The sequence below is a fragment of the Macaca mulatta genome, chromosome 20, assembly GCF_049350105.2.
Source record: "Macaca mulatta isolate MMU2019108-1 chromosome 20, T2T-MMU8v2.0, whole genome shotgun sequence".
In the NCBI taxonomy this organism is placed as follows: Eukaryota; Metazoa; Chordata; class Mammalia; order Primates; family Cercopithecidae; genus Macaca; species Macaca mulatta.
Window position 1 is genome coordinate 84,541,835 of NC_133425.1, and position 16,485 is coordinate 84,558,319.

The 16,485-nt window shown below is 52.6% G+C and overlaps 2 protein-coding genes and 1 long non-coding RNA gene across 18 annotated transcripts in view; 2 read left to right on the forward strand and 1 right to left on the reverse strand.

Annotated features, from left to right (window-relative positions):
* Nucleotides 1-16,485, forward strand: part of ACSF3 (acyl-CoA synthetase family member 3) — a 75,920-nt gene that overhangs the window by 45,162 nt on the left and 14,273 nt on the right. For 5 of the 16 annotated variants that reach the window (XR_013412087.1, XR_013412088.1, XR_013412084.1 and 2 more), the window contains exon 8: nt 2,662-2,827. The exons of 9 other annotated variants lie outside the window; for them this stretch is intronic. The gene's annotated coding sequence lies outside the window, so the exon portion shown is untranslated. Of the gene's footprint in view, nt 1-2,661; nt 2,828-2,961; nt 3,832-16,485 lie in introns of those variants that run through there. 2 more of the 16 variants (XR_001441874.3, XR_013412086.1) reach the window with 2 other exon arrangements.
* On the reverse strand, nt 778-3,063 carry LOC144338200 (uncharacterized). Its single transcript, XR_013412098.1, has 2 exons — nt 2,942-3,063; nt 778-948 (listed from the first exon to the last, which is right to left on the reverse strand). It is a non-coding gene; the product is annotated as an uncharacterized LOC144338200 (long non-coding RNA).
* LOC144338330 (uncharacterized) lies at nt 3,108-13,779 on the forward strand. Its single transcript, XM_077987056.1, has 4 exons — nt 3,108-3,118; nt 3,904-5,050; nt 5,559-6,338; nt 13,493-13,779. The coding sequence occupies exons 1-4, from the start codon at nt 3,108-3,110 to the stop codon at nt 13,745-13,747; spliced, it is 2,193 nt and encodes a 730-aa protein (XP_077843182.1). The 3' UTR covers nt 13,748-13,779.

A 16,485-nucleotide genomic window follows, 5' to 3' on the forward strand; every position in this document is an offset into this window, starting at 1 on the left:
TCTGCGACAGGACATGGTCAGCACATCAAACACTCCCAGTTTATCTTTTCTATACATCCCCATTAGTGCACACTGAGCTGGGGGAACAAGCCTGTCCATGACTTCCCTTCAAGTGCAGAATTACAGGAACCTGACTAGAGCGGGTCCTGCTTGGAGCCTCCCTCCAGCGCCCTCTGAATGCCCCGACCCCAGCCTGACTCATGCTGCGGTTCTTTTAGTTCCTTATTTGTGTACGTATTTATTTATTTATTTGTTTTTGAGATGGAGTCTTGCTCTGTCGCCCAGGCTGGAGCGCAGTGGTGCGATCTCGGCTCACTGCAACCTCCGCCTCCCGGGTTTAAGTGATTCTCCTGCCTCAGCCTCCCAAGTAGCTGGGATTACAGGCACCCGCCACCAAGCCAGCTAATTTTTGTATTTTTAGTACAGATGGGTTTCACCATGTTGGCCAGGCTGGTCTCAAACTCCTGACCTCAGGTGATCCACCCGCCTCAGCCTCCCAAAGTGCTGGGATTACAGGTGTGAGCTACCGCTCCTGGTCAGTTCTTTTATTTTTAAATTCAGATAAAAAGCTGAAGGTGTTTTTTTCTTTGAAAGCACAGGAACCACAGCCCTGTGGATTTTGCGAGTCGCGGGGCTCCCTGAGCCGTGGGAGGGCAGCCGTGTGAGATGTGGGGCTGTGAGTGCGGAAACACTCGTAGTCACCAGTGCCGATGCGTATTTCAGCCGGGGCGGAATTGCATGCATTAATTATTGTAAAGAGATGTCTTTAGGAGAAAATGATTTTGAAATTCAGTTTAATTTCATTGTAACGTGCTGCAAACAGGAAGGGAGTATGTGTGTTTAATTGGCTCTCGGGGGTAAGGCCTGGAAGCCGCATGCCTTTGTCACAGGCCATTAGCGATGCCGCCTGCATAATGAGAGCCTGCAATCAGCTCACAGCTGCCGCCCCTGCCGGGAGAGCATGATATTAAATAGAAATCAGGAGAAATTAAACTTAACCCTTTCCCTGGCCAGCCCCTCCTGCCACACAGATTCTGGCATAAGCTGGCGGGCACAGGGGATGGCCGGGGATGGCTGGACACAGCCGAGGATGGCCAGGATGGCCGAGGCCGGCCTACAGCTCCTCAGCAGTCTCCTCCAGGTCAGGATGAGAGGAGAGGTTGCCAGCTTTGATGCCGGCCGCTCCTGCCCCCTGACCTGCCTCCGTGCCTACAGCTTGCTTGTGCCTCAAGATCACACAGGGGGTTTGCGAGGCCAGGGGTCTCTGCCGCTGCTCCAGGAGATGTCAAAGGTCTGTCTCAAGTAACCGCTCTGACAACCAAAATGATCTCTCCAGATGCTCTGACTCCACGTGCCCTCGCTCAAAGACACGTAGGCACATTTGCCGCCTGGGCGAGTAGAAGGTGACACGGAGGTGGGCAGCTCTGCTGGGCAGGTGCGGGAGCAGCAGCAGCCCCTCCTGGGGGTATCTGGGGATCAGGAGAGGGGCGGTGGGGCAGGCCGGAGTCCCTGCAGGGGTGAATGGGGTCTTAGGCTCCAGCCGGGAGAGGAAACCTGTTGAAGGAGCTCCTTAGAGAAGAGCCAGGGATCTCGGGGAGGACCACCAGGAGCTTGCGGGGAAGAATTGAGGGGAAGAGCCCCAGGTCCCGGGAGGACCACCAGGAGCTCACAGGGAAGGATGGGGAGAGGCGAGTGGCTGGAGAACCCCCAGACTGAGAAGTCCTGCTTAGGGAGGGAGAAGAGAGCTGGGCCCGAGTGGCCCCATCCCCCAAGGTTGAGCATCAGCCCAGTCACCTGGGCCCTCCACGTGGTCACAGGCACCACCACTGGGCACTAGCCTAGTTGTCACCCTGTCTGAAGCATGTTAGGGGCAGCAGCAAGGGCCCACTGCTTCCAGGGCCCGGCTGGGGCTCCATGCGTCCCTGGGCATCCCCAGAACCTTCTGTGTCTCAGCCGTTGGGTGCTTACATCTGGGCCAGTGGCAAAGGGTTAAAGAGACCTTGTGATTTAGTTGGGACTCATTGGCCTCAAGAAGCAGAAAATCAGAGGGACAGCAGCCCCAGCCACCACGGTTTCCCCTGTGGAGCCAGAGCTCCCCAGCAGGCACTGTGGAGGCCACGTGGGGACTGGCAGTGCCACGGTCCTGGCCCACGGCCTAGCAGCCTCCCACAGCCTCCCACTGTGGGCACGAGGTGGACGCTGAGCCCCCAGGCCTGATGGCACATTTGAGGTCAGATGGGGACACCTGGGCTGTTCCTGCAGCTGTCCCCTCGTCCAGAGGAGGGACCTTCTCAGAAGCCCTGGGGCCTTTGTCTCATGGACTAAAACTCTCTCCTGGCCATCCTGCCTTCACAGGACACTGGGCACCTCTGTGGGGCAAGGGAAGGAACACAGGCATCCTGGTGGGGCCCCAAGACCCAACCAAGGCTCGTCTGGCTGGTGCCAGCCCCTGCGCCAAGGGTGCCAACCAAGGTCAGAGCCGATTGTGGGGATGACAGGTGCCGAAATGGCCATGCCTGCCCCAGCCCCTTCCATCCAGCAGAGGGACCTCGCTGGGCCTCCCGCACTCGGCCGGCTGTGCTGTGAAGCCCCCTCTTCCCTTCTCAGAGCCATCCGTCCACGCGACAGCTCCTGAGAGGGACCCTGTTTTGCTGCCTGCAGGTGCCAAGCTGACTGACGGGCCATGCTGAGGAGGGGTGGCCCCAGCCCTCCTGCAAGATGCCCTTCAGTGCAGCCTGCAGGGCCACCAGGCCCACGAGACGGGCATGGCCTTCAGATGTATCTTAGCCTGGGTTCCCTAGAAACACACGCGGACTCTGGGCAGAGGGTGAGTGTTTTGACGTTTTTTTTTAAAGCCAAAGTTACACACCCGTGGCTTAAAGACCCAAATGGTTTTAGCAGTTTGAGAAGAACCACAGCCGTGCCCCTTCCCCAGACTCACCAGCTGCTGCTTCTGTGCAGTCTCTGCATCCTGAGGGCTGCCAGCACCGCCACCTCTGGACTCCTTTTTACTGCTGTGACTTGACTCCCGCAGAGGAGGCCCCTCCTCGGGCGTGGCCCGGCTCAGGCCCTACAGCATCTGCACTGTTGAGACCACGGAGTCGCCGATGAGAACTGAGCCCAGGAGACACTGAGATTTTTCCTCTGTTTGTTTTCCAGAGTCAGGAAAGTCTTGGTTTTCTTGGTCTTCTGGTGCCAATTCCTGGTGGGCTGGGCTGGTCTCCCCACGGCGCCTCCTTCCCCGTCACCACCACCCCTTCCCTCCTGGCGAGTGAGGACTTCCGCTCCCAGCCCACAGCATCCTCCTCTTCTCACTTCCGCCCCCAGCTTTGGGGACTGCTTTCCCCGGGGCTTCGTGAGGCAGGGTGTGTAGGGTCAATACTTGGAGACTCGCGTGTCTCTCCGTGTCTTCGTTCTGCCCTCAGCCGTGCTTGCTGGTTTGGCTGGGTATAGGTTCTGGGTTAGAAGTCAGTTCTGTGTCATTTTCTGGCCTTCAGATTTGCTGGTGCCCCAGCCGTGCTGAATCCTGGCACTTGGTGACTCCCTCTTTTCTTTTTTTTGAGACAGAGTCTCGCTCTGTTGCCAGGCTGGAGTGCGGTGGCGCCATCTCGGCTCACTGCAACCTCTGCCTCCCAGGTTCAAGCAATTCTCCTGCTTCAGCCTCCCAAGAGTAGTTTGGATTACAGGCACCCGCCACCATGCCTGGCTAATTTTTGTCCTCCCTGCAGCCACCTCCCCTAGCCAGGTGCCCAGGGGCAACCAACTGGTGGTACCTTTCATGTAACTTGGTTTCCAGCTGCCTCTGCACACACACGAGCACCTGTTCCAGCTGCCTCTCTCTCTGCACACACGAGCACCTGTTCCAGCTGCCTCTCTCTCTGCACACACGAGCACCTGTTCCAGCTGCCTCTCTCTCTACACACACGGGGGCACCTGTTCCAGCTGCCTCTCTCTACACACACGAGCACCTGTTCCGGCTGCCTCTCTCTCTACACACACGGGGGCACCTGTTCCAGCTGCCTCTCTCTCTACACACACGAGCACCTGTTCCAGCTGCCTCTCTCTCTACACACACGAGCACCTGTTCCAGCTGCCTCTCTCTACACACACGGGGGCACCTGTTCCAGCTGCCTCTCTCTGTACACACACGAGCACCTGTTCCAGCTGCCTCTCTCTGTACACACACGAGCACCTGTTCCAGCTGCCTCTCTCTACACACACGAGCACCTGTTCCAGCTGCCTCTCTCTCTACACACACGGGGGCACCTGTTCCAGCTGCCTCTCTCTCTACACACACGGGGCACCTGTTCCAGCTGCCTCTCTCTGTACACACACGAGCACCTGTTCCAGCTGCCTCTCTCTCTCCACACACGAGCACCTGTTCCAGCTGCCTCTCTCTCTACACACACGGGGCACCTGTTCCAGCTGCCTCTCTCTGTACACACACGAGCACCTGTTCCAGCTGCCTCTCTCTACACACACGGGGCACCTGTTCCAGCTGCCTCTCTCTACACACACGGGGCACCTGTTCCAGCTGCCTCTCTCTGTACACACACGAGCACCTGTTCCAGCTGCCTCTCTCTGTACACACACGAGCACCTGTTCCAGCTGCCTCTCTCTCTACACACACGAGCACCTGTTCCAGCTGCCTCTCTCTACACACACGGGGGCACCTGTTCCAGCTGCCTCTCTCTCTACACACACGGGGCACCTGTTCCAGCTGCCTCTCTCTACACACACGAGCACCTGTTCCAGCTGCCTCTCTCTACACACACGAGCACCTGTTCCAGCTGCCTCTCTCTCTACACACACGGGGCACCTGTTCCAGCTGCCTCTCTCTGTACACACACGAGCACCTGTTCCAGCTGCCTCTCTCTACACACACGGGGCACCTGTTCCAGCTGCCTCTCTCTACACACACGGGGCACCTGTTCCAGCTGCCTCTCTCTGTACACACACGAGCACCTGTTCCAGCTGCCTCTCTCTGTACACACACGAGCACCTGTTCCAGCTGCCTCTCTCTCTACACACACGAGCACCTGTTCCAGCTGCCTCTCTCTACACACACGGGGGCACCTGTTCCAGCTGCCTCTCTCTCTACACACACGGGGCACCTGTTCCAGCTGCCTCTCTCTACACACACGAGCACCTGTTCCAGCTGCCTCTCTCTACACACACGAGCACCTGTTACAGCTGCCTCTCTCTCTACACACACGAGCACCTGTTCCAGCTGCCTCTCTCTCTACACACACGAGCACCTGTTCCAGCTGCCTCTCTCTACACACACGGGGGCACCTGTTCCAGCTGCCTCTCTCTCTACACACACGAGCACCTGTTCCAGCTGCCTCTCTCTCTACACACACGAGCACCTGTTCCAGCTGCCTCTCTCTACACACACGGGGCACCTGTTCCAGCTGCCTCTCTCTACACACACACGGAGCACCTGTTCCAGCTGCCTCTCTCTACACACACGGAGCACCTGTTCCAGCTGCCTCTCTCTACACACACGAGCACCTGTTCCAGCTGCCTCTCTCTACACACACGAGCACCTGTTCCAGCTGCCTCTCTCTCTACACACACGAGCACCTGTTCCAGCTGCCTCTCTCTGTACACACAAGCACCTGTTCCAGCTGCCTCTCTCTACACACACGGGGGCACCTGTTCCAGCTGCCTCTCTCTCTACACACACGAGCACCTGTTCCAGCTGCCTCTCTCTCTACACACACGGGGCACCTGTTCCAGCTGCCTCTCTCTCTACACACACGAGCACCTGTTCCAGCTGCCTCTCTCTACACACACGGGGCACCTGTTCCAGCTGCCTCTCTCTCTGCACACACGAGCACCTGTTCCAGCTGCCTCTCTCTGTACACACGGGGCACCTGTTCCAGCTGCCTCTCTCTGTACACACGGGGGCACCTGTTCCAGCTGCCTCTCTCTACACACACGGGGCACCTGTTCCAGCTGCCTCTCTCTGTACACACGGGGGCACCTGTTCCAGGCTTGGAGGCCAGGGACTCGGGGGCAGAGGTCTCAGGGCAGGGGCTTGGGCTTCCCTCGGCGCTTTCCTCAATGACCAGGGGCCAAGCTTCACATTCTGTTGGCATCAGTGCCATTTGGGAGCAAAAGTCCGACAGACTAGTTCTGGGCCTCTCTTCACCCTGTTTCCTGGGATCGGGCTTTGGGGGCTGGTGTCACTCCAGATCCAGGCTCAGGAACCGGATCTGCACAGCAGAACAGGCGTTGTTCTTATCTTGCGTGCTGGTCAGGCCACCCCCCCGGCCGGGAGTGCTTCCTCCAAGGCCCACAGACAAGGTCTCGCTGGGGGACTGGGGACTGCAGTCTCCCGGCCCGCGGGATAGTCGAAGCAGGCCCTGGAGGAGGGGGTGGGAATTTGGGGAACAAGAGATACGAGAAATGGAGACAAGACAGTGCTCTGATCAAGTCTCTTTTAATGGCGGTAATGCAGTGCCTTATATACACTTGGAGGGAAAGGGGTTGGGCCAGAGGCGGAGATGATCTCATCGCAAAAGGCGTGACCAAGTAGGTATTGGTTTCTCTGGTCGAACGTCATGTTGCACCTGCGCTGTCAGGTAGTAATTTTCGCGGGCGCGGGAAAAATGGGTGAAGAAGAAGCAGGAAGAGCGCCATCTTTTATGAGGTATTAATACAGGGAAAAAAGGCAGATCTAGGGAGAAGGCGTGGGGTGGAAATGAATAGAGCTCAGGCGTTCCCAATCGTCAGCTATCATTCGCTATGGCCGGGGCGCGCAGCTCCGGACAGGTCCCCCTTTTAATTATTTTATGATGAGAAAACGACCCCTCGGGAACTGCGCCTGTCTTAGGTTGGGTCAACTCATCCCCACCTTCTAGGCCCGTCATGGGATAAGGCAGCAGCAAAGGCGGCCCTCCTGTCTTAGGCTCCGATGGAGATAGTGTCCTCTTACCCGTCATTGACTGTCCAGTTCAGCACACAGGGGAGGTGGTCTTATTAAGGCAAATAAGACTCACCATTTTCAGTCATCTCAAGGCGATGATAATGGACCTGTATAGGTTTGGCCTGGAAGGCCTCGATTTGTTGTCTGACGAATGCCATAAGCTTATTAAAGATTATAGGCCCGAGAGTGAGAAAGAGTAGAAGAGTAGGTAAAGGACCAAGAAATGGCAGGAGATAGGGGAGAAGTCCATCGAGTCCAGTCCACAAGGGATTAGCGACTAGACCTTTTCTGCGCTCTTCTAGTTCTTCCTGTAAAGTCTTTATCTTATCTCTGACGATTCCGGATTTGTTGGCGTAAAAACAGCACTTTTCATTTCCATGACTGGTCTGGCATTAGGTAAGCTGTCTTGCCCGAGCAAGTCACCTGGGTGATTCTGTCTGACGGAGGTTCAGATACCTGTCCCCCTCTGCAATCACAAGGCTGGCCGTATTGTTTTCGTAATAATTCTCTTGCCTTACGAGGGTCACCAAAACCTGCATAGACTGTCACTATGTTATATAGAGCGATTATTCTCCAAAGGAATTTCATGTTAGGCTTCATTTTCTGAAAAACAAGAAGGAAAGAACTTCTCAGGGAGATTTATCTTCCCTGGACTGACAATGGTTATGATTTATTTGTCTTACCAATCTTTCAGGCAGCCATCTGGCTGCATCATTTTTTTGTGAGAAGATGCATACTGAGCCTCTTCCCCAAATTAAAACTGGATCGGGGCCATGCCATGAATTATCAAGTGGATCTTTCCATTTTACCATTGCAAACTGTTTTTGAGATTCAGGATGCCAGAAACGATCGGCAGCCGATTTTCCATGACTGTCCAAATTTTAAAAAATTAAGGATAAACAGGGCATGATTGAGTATGTTTCTAGGGGTACCCTTCACGGGGTACCAGCTCCCCCCTTTTAATTTTGTGATAACAGTTTTTAAAGACAGATGAGCTCTTTCTACTATACCTTGTCCTTGGGGATTGTAGGGAATACCTGTGGTATGTTTAATTTGTAGGGTATTACAGAATTGTAAAAAGGTTTTGGCTATATAACCAGGGCCATTGTCTGTTTTGATTTGTTTGGGTATTCCTAAAATAGAAAAGCAATGTAATAAATGAGCTATGACATGTTTGGTGGCCTCTCCTGTTTGGAGAGTTGCAATAATGAATCCACTATAGGTGTCTATGCATACATGGATATATTTTAGCTGACCGAATTCTAAGTGGTGAGTAACGTCCATTTGCCAAATTTCGTTGGGGATGAGTCCTCGGGGGTTAACTCCTAGATAGGGAACAGGTAAATACGTTATGCAGTTGGCGCATTGTTTAACTATTTGTCGAGCTTGTTCTCTGGTAAGTTTAAACATGAGTCTTAAGGTTTGGGCGTTTAAATGATGCAAGGCATGTGCTTTTTGTGCTTGTTGCAAATTGTCTGTAGTGACTGTGGCTATGATTTTTGTTGCCGCGTCAGCTGTTGCGTTACCTTGTGTTAAAGGTCCCGGTAATCCTGAATGTGCTCTAATATGCCCAAGAAAAAAGGGAGTAGTCCTTTTTCGAATAAGTTGTTGACATTGTAAAAATAGGTCAGCTGTGTCTGAAATATGTTTAATTTGAGGCACAGTCTCTAAGAGGGGTATTGAATGAGCCAGGTAGGTGCTGTCTGTATAAATGTTAAGTGGCTGACAAGGAAAAGCTGATAGTGCTGCAATTATAGCTTGCAATTCGACCAGCTGAGCTGATGTATAAGTGGTCTGGAATTTAACGACTACATTATTGTAGGTGTAAGCGGCAAGTCCTGTGGAAGATCCATCAGTGAAAATTAATAATGCGTCATTGAGAGGTTCTTTACTGGTAATATGGGGAAACACAAACGCATGAAGTTTGCAAAATTGAATGAGTTTGTTAGGTGGGTAATGGTTGTCAATTGAGCCAGTGTAAGAAGCGCAAGCAATTGGCCAGGCTTCCGTATTTTGTAATAGCCAATGAATGTGTGATTGAGTGTAGGGCTGTATAATGGTAGAGGGTTCTATTCCAAAGTATTTTCTACTGTTTTCTCTTCCCAAGATAATTAGATCAGCTATGGCATCATAATAAGGCAACAAAACCTTTTTAGGGGAGGAGGGCAGGTGTACCCACATAATGGGATTGTTCTGCCAAAATAGGCCAGTAGGGGTTATTGTTGTGTTAAAAATAAGGAATATTAATGGCTGAGAATAATCAATACTGGTAACAAATTGTGTTGCAATGGCATGTTCTACCTGTTGGAGTGCCATTAATGCTTCTTTAGTAATGGACCTAGGAGATTTTGGATTAGAGTCTCCTTTTAATATATCGAAAAGAGGTTTTAACTCTCCTGTAGTGAGTTTTAAGTACGGCCGAAGCCAATTTATGTCTCCCAGTAATTTTTGGAAATCATTTAAAGTTTTTAAATGATCACGACGTATAACGGCCTTTTGATTAATGATTTTGGGTCCATTAATTTGAAAACCAAGATAGGTGTATGGATCTTGTAATTGTACCTTTTCTGGGGCTATTTGTAGTCCAGCTGCTGCTAACTCTTGTTTGAGTTGAGCAAAGCACTGTAAGACTTGTTCGCCAATTTCTCCTGCTATTAAAATATCATCCATATAATGTATAATATACATTTGTGCCCACGTTTTTCTGACTGGCTCTATAGCGGCAGCTACATATTTTTGACACAAGGTAGGACTATTAGCCATACCCTGAGGTAAGACTTTCCATTGATAGCGTTTCATTGGTTGTTTAAAATTTGTAGATGGAAGACTAAAGGCAAATCTTTTCTGGTCAGCAGGGTGAAGGGGAATTGTAAAAAAGCAATCTTTAAGGTCAATAATGATTTTAAAATATTTTTGAGGAATCGCAACCGGTGAAGGTAATCCTGGTTGTAAGGCACCCATAAGGATCATAGTGATATTTACTGCTCTTAAATCTTGCAAGAGCCTCCATCTACCAGACTTCTTTCTAATAACAAAAATAGGTGTATTCCAAGGAGAATTACTCTCTACAATATGTCCTGCTATCAGCTGTTCCTGCACTAACTGTTGAGCAGCACTTAGTTTATCATTGAGTAAAGGCCACTGATCAACCCAAACGGGCTCATCTGACTTCCAAGTAATGGGGTCAGCGCACCTTTGGGGTGCAGGTATGTCAGTGGCCTGAGCTAAAAATTTCCAAACCCCTTTTTATCAAGTTGTCCTGAAACCAATATAGGCTGTGGGATACCGTTTTCTCCTTTTCCAAGACCCTTACCAGGGGTGTATCCTTGAGTTAACATTTGTGCAGTAACTACCTCATTTGGACTACACATTATAATTTTCATTTGAGAGAGCAGATCTCGCCCCCAAAGGTTAACAGGTAGGTAAGGGATGACAAATGGCTTAATAAGGCCTGAATTGTTTTCTTTATCTGTCCATGTTAGGTATTTAGAACTTTGTTTAGGATTACTGCTTTGTCCAATTCCTCTCAAGTGAGTTAAAGTCTCTGTAGTAGGCCAATGAGAGGGCCAATCCTCCTGCTTAATGATCGTTACATCAGCCCCTGTGTCTATTAGTCCAGTGAATGCCTTCCCGTCCAACCATAAGGTTAGAGAGGGTTTTTTATTTGTAATTGGTTGCACCCAATATATATCTGATGATCCGAAACCTTTTATATCTCTATTAGAATATTGAATATTATTATCTGTTTTAACCAAAGGTAGCAGGATTAACTGAGCTATTCTAACTCCTCGAGGGACAGTAATAATGTTATCAATAGCTCTAGCCATAATTTTAATTTCTCCTTCATAATCATTATCGATAACTCCAGGGAGGACTTGTAAGCCTCTCATGGTGACACTACTTCTTCCTAAAAGTAGCCCAAAAGTGTTAGGTGGTAAGGGTCCATATATTCCGGTACTTAAGGTTTGCGGTCCCATTTCAGGTGTTAATACTGTGTGAGAAGTGGAACTGAGGTCCAATCCTGCACTTCCTGGGGTTGCTCTACTAAGTTTTGAAATGGATTGCTGTTGCTGGCTGGAACAAAGCTGACTGCCCCATATGCTTGTTTCGGGGCCTGGGGCTGGCCCCTCATCCCGTTTCCCTGCCTGGGGGATAAAGGATTTCCTTTACTGTCAATTTTAGATTTACATTCGTTTGCCCAGTGCCTTCCTCTTTTACACCTTGGGCAAAGGCCTGGGATTTTTGCTTCTGGACTCTTATTTTGGTTTTCACAGCAATCTTTTGCAAAGTGTCCCCTTTTACCGCATCTAAAACATCCCCCTTTATCTTTACCTTTGTTAATGAGGAAGTCTCTTACTGTTTGGCCTCTAAAAGCGGCGGCCATTGCTAGGCCTTGTTGATATGAGGGCCCAATATCTGAACAAAGGCGAATGTATCCTGTTAAATCTGTTTTCTTTCGATAGGGTCTGATTGCCGCTTGGCAGGCGGGGTTAGCATTTTCATAAGCCAACTGTTTAACATAATCTACACCCGTTTCTGCATTTCCAAAGATTCCACCTGCCGTGGTCATAAGTCTATGCACAAAGTCTGAAAATGGCTCATCAGGTCCTTGTTTAACCGCCGTGAGCGAGGCCCCTGGATCTCCTTTAATGGGAAGTTTTCTCCAGGCTTTTGTAGCAGCAGCCTGGATTTGTGAGAACAATCCAGGATCATATTGCATTTGAACCTGAGTGTCCACATAATTACCTGAACCAGTTAACATATCAAAATCCCAACCATTTCCTGCCTGTTGATTTCTTTTAGCTGTATCTCTACAATTTTCAAAGAACTCTGACTTCCAAATTAAGTGGTCTCCCCCAGAAAGGACTGCCCTGACTAAGGTATTCCAGTCTGTAGGAGTGAGCCAATTCTCAGCTACAGATTCCACTATAGCAAGAGTATATGGAGCAGTAGCCCCATACTGAGAGGCAGCAATTTTCAACTCTTTTATAATAGTAAAATCAAATCCAGTATGATGCCTCCAAGCCTGTCCCTGCTCATCTATGGTTTCAGTGACCGGAAAAACATCTTTGGGGGAGGAGTCTTCTCTATGTCGACTAGCAACTAACCCCCCTCTTAGAACATGTTGTCCAGACCACTGAGGTGGGCGCAAGGAACCCTCCATAGCGTCTGAGTTGGGTACTTTTTCATTTCCTGTTTTTAGCTTTTGGAGCCTAATTATCAACGATTGATGTAACTCTTCAAGTTTAATTTGTTCTTCTAGTTGAGCAATTTTTTGTTTTAATTCTTCTTTGGGATCTATTGCTGCCATAACAATGGGCGCAGAAGCCTCATTATGTGTTTTATTATATGGAGGCAGGTATGAAATAAAGGGAGGCAAATCAGGGCTGTGATATTTAGCCGCCTCTTCCTCCAAATCATCCCAATTTATATCCGATTGATTAGGCTTATTAATTTCCTCCTCTTTTTTAAGCATCTGTAAAATTGGGTATTTTTTTGGTTTGTTTTCGTGTGGCATTTCTTTATCTGTTACAGAAGGAGACTTGATTTCCTCATGATCACTTTCGAGGGAAATGAGATCCTCCTCCGTATCTTGCGGAGGCTTTGCAAGGTTAGAACAAGAGCTCACCTTTAAAATATGCTCTGTCTGAGCGACCGCAGCCATGACTTGCGGATCGACCTCCTTCCTATCTATTAAATCTCTAATGAGGTTCCAATAAGAGAAAACGGTCACAGGAATTTTTTCTGGCCCAAAAGTATTATAATAGTCCTGAAGACAATCCCCTACTCTACGCCATATTTTGATATCAATAGTTCCTTCCTGTGGGAACCAAGGGCAAGTATCTTTTACAAAATCAAAAAATTTAAACAAGTCATTACCTTTAACCTTTACTCCTCGTATCTTTAAAGCCTCTTTTAATTGTCCTACATATATTTGATGCTGGCTTAATTCTTGTCCCATTTCGGATGCCTCACTTACCTTCGATCCTGACGCGGCAGGTTCCCGCGGTGATCAGTTTAATTCCTTTTGTCTTTGTTAGCGGTCGACCATCCTTTGGCGTCCTCTTCCTCACAGTGTCCCTCGTTTCCAGGTCCCTGTTCGGGCGCCACGTCTCCCGGCCCGCGGGATAGTCGAAGCAGGCCCTGGAGGAGGGGGTGGGAATTTGGGGAACAAGAGATACGAGAAATGGAGACAAGACAGTGCTCTGATCAAGTCTCTTTTAATGGCGGTAATGCAGTGCCTTATATACACTTGGAGGGAAAGGGGTTGGGCCAGAGGCGGAGATGATCTCATCGCAAAAGGCGTGACCAAGTAGGTATTGGTTTCTCTGGTCGAACGTCATGTTGCACCTGCGCTGTCAGGTAGTAATTTTCGCGGGCGCGGGAAAAATGGGTGAAGAAGAAGCAGGAAGAGCGCCATCTTTTATGAGGTATTAATACAGGGAAAAAAGGCAGATCTAGGGAGAAGGCGTGGGGTGGAAATGAATAGAGCTCAGGCGTTCCCAATCGTCAGCTATCATTCGCTATGGCCGGGGCGCGCAGCTCCGGACACTGCAGCACCTCTCTCCACCCACACTTCCAGAGAATTCAAATCTGAGTATTGGGAGATTTATTTTCAATTACAGTGGAAGGCAGAGACATGAAATAGCACCGAATTCAAAGCAGCTCATAAATCCAGGTAATAGGAGTTTATTGATTGCTACATTGTATCTGTCAGAACAAAACTCCTTTAATGCACACATCAGGCCGAGGAGATACACAGCCCATTGGCAGCCAACTCCAATTCCAGAATCAATGCATTTTGATAAATAGGTTGTTATAAAAAGTAAAGGTTATTTAACTTGTTTGACGTGCATTTCACAATGATTGCGAGTTGCCCTGGAGCCTCTGAACCTTCTGAGTCGCCCTTGCTGCCGCAGGACCTCCTCCCGCGGTGTCCGACCCACTCTTGCTTGGCTGAGACTTTGTTTAAACCCTGGCTCCGATGCCCCTGAGCCCTTGATAGCAGCGTCCCAGACTGGAAGAACAAAACCAGCCACTCTTCCCCTTGGCAAAGGCACAGCAAGGCGGGTGAGGCGGGCGCTGGCCAGTCTGGGAATGGGCAGGGAGGTGTGACCCTCGGAGCTGAGGTTGCTCCGCACTGGGAGAAACTCGAACAAAGCCTGACACGTTCCAAAGGGCAAGCTCAGGGCTAAGAGGGAAGCAGCGGGGCAGCCCCTTTGGGTGGCGGTGCCCAGGCCTTGCGGACAAGACACTGGCCAGGGGAGGTGGACCAGGGGCACCAGGGCAGAGGGGCCCTGTGTGTGCAGCAGGAGGGACCCTGAAGGGCCCCGGCCTAGAGGGGGCCTTTGCAAGGAGGATTGCCAGGAACGTCCAGGCCAAGGCATCCGGGCAAAGGCGGCCGGGCCCAGGAGACGCACGTGTGACTTGGGCTTTCTTCTGTGGGCGGTGGGAAGTCTCCCTACACCCAGAAGGAGCTCCAGGCAGCAGTGAGGATGGGGATTCCGGGCTGGAGGGTGGAGCTGGGGGTGCTGGCTGGGCTGACAGCAGCACCACCCTCTGATGCCCGGGGTGGGACGGACACACGACTGCCACCATCCACTGAGGGTCCCCGCACGCCAAGCACGCGCTCTGAGCACTGAGGGTCCCCGTATGCCACACATGCGTTCTGAGCACAAAAGCACCTTTCGGAATCCTCCCTGAGACAGGTGTCTGTCACAGAGAGACAGGTCTCAGTCCTGCACTGATTGGCTCCGCCCAGTGCTGCTGGGGGAGTCTCAGACACAGCCTTTTTCCGACAGGTGTAGCTGCCACTTTCTCCAGCACAGAAGCCTGGGGCCCTGAGAATGGCACCATGCTGCACGCTGACCCTTGGGGTTCTTCCCTCCGCATGGCTCAGTGGAAACCCTGCATGTAGCACAGCGGGCAGGCTGGGGCCTGTGACGACCCTGGGATTGGAGGCCAGGCAGGGCTTCACTGAGAAGCGGGGATCTGGGGCCTGGCGCCCAGGGAATGGACGACTCCGCAAGCTGCCCCCACCAGTCCTTCCTGAGCACTGGCTTCAGGAGAAGCATCTCAGGGCAGAGGCAGCCAGGCCCAGGCAGGGAGTGACCCCTGAACAAGGCCTGCAGCAGGGTCTCGGGGCCTGACTGTGCCAGAAACAGCCCCGAGCCAGAAAGGATGGGCAGATGCTGACTGCCACCACTCCTGGGATATCTCAGCACCAGGGCTTCGACCCCTGGGGATACACACCCACGCCTGCAAACACACCCACACCTGCAGACACGCCCACGCCTGCAGAGACACCCACGTCTGCAGACACGCCCACGCCTGCAGAGACACCCACGCCTGCAGACACCCCCGCGCCTGCAGAGACACCCCCGCGCCTGCACACACACCCGCGCCTGCACACACACCCACGCCTGCAGAGACACCCACGCCTGCACACACACCCACACCTGCAGACACGCCCACGCCTGCACACACCCACGCCTGCAGAGACACCCACGCCTGCACACACACCCACGCCTGCAGAGACACCCACGCCTGCACACACACCCGCGCCTGCACACACACCCACGCCTGCACACACACCCGCGCCTGCACACACACCCGCGCCTGCAGAGACACCCACGCCTACACACACACCCGCGCCTGCGCACACACCCGCGCCTGCGCACACACCCACGCCTGCACACACCCACGCCTGCACACAGACCCACGCCTGCACACACACCCGCGCCTGCGCACACACCCACGCCTGCACACACCCACGCCTGCACACACCCACGCCTGCACACACACCCACGCCTGCAGAGACACCCACGCCTGCACACACACCCGCGCCTGCACACACACCCACGCCTGCACACACACCCGCGCCTGCACACACACCCGCATCTGCACACACACCCACGCCTGCAGAGACACCCACGCCTGCACACACACCCACGCCTGCAGAGACACCCGCGCCTGCACACACACCCGCGCCTGCACACACACCCACGCCTGCAGAGACACCCACGCCTGCACACACACCCACACCTGCAGAGACACCCACGCCTGCACACACCCACACCTGCACACACACCCACGCCTGCACACACCCCCGCGCCTGCACACACACCCACGCCTGCACACACACCCACGCCTGCACACACACCCACGCCTGCACACACACCCACGCCTGCAGAGACACCCACGCCTGCAGACACACCCACGCCTGCAGACACACCCACGCCTGCACGCACGCCCACGCCTGCACGCACGCCCGCGCCTGCACGCACGCCCGCGCCTGCACGCACCCCCGCGCCTGCAGAGACACCCGCGCCTGCACACACACCCGCGCCTGCACACACACCCGCGCCTGCACACACACCCGCGCCTGCACACACACCCCCGCCTGCACACACACCCCCGCCTGCAGACACCCCCGCCTGCAGACACACCCGCGCCTGCAGACACACCCACGCCTGCACACACACCCACGCCTGCACACACACCCACGCCTGCAGAGACACCCACGCCTGCACACACACCCACGCCTGCAG

Coding starts and splice junctions, on each gene's coding strand:
- LOC144338330 (XM_077987056.1), top strand. Junction 5,051..5,558: donor CACGAGCACCTGTTCCAGCT/GCCTCTCTCTAC, acceptor CACCTGTTCCAG/CTGCCTCTCTCTCTACACAC. Junction 6,339..13,492: donor CTGGGGGACTGGGGACTGCA/GTCTCCCGGCCC, acceptor CGGACACTGCAG/CACCTCTCTCCACCCACACT.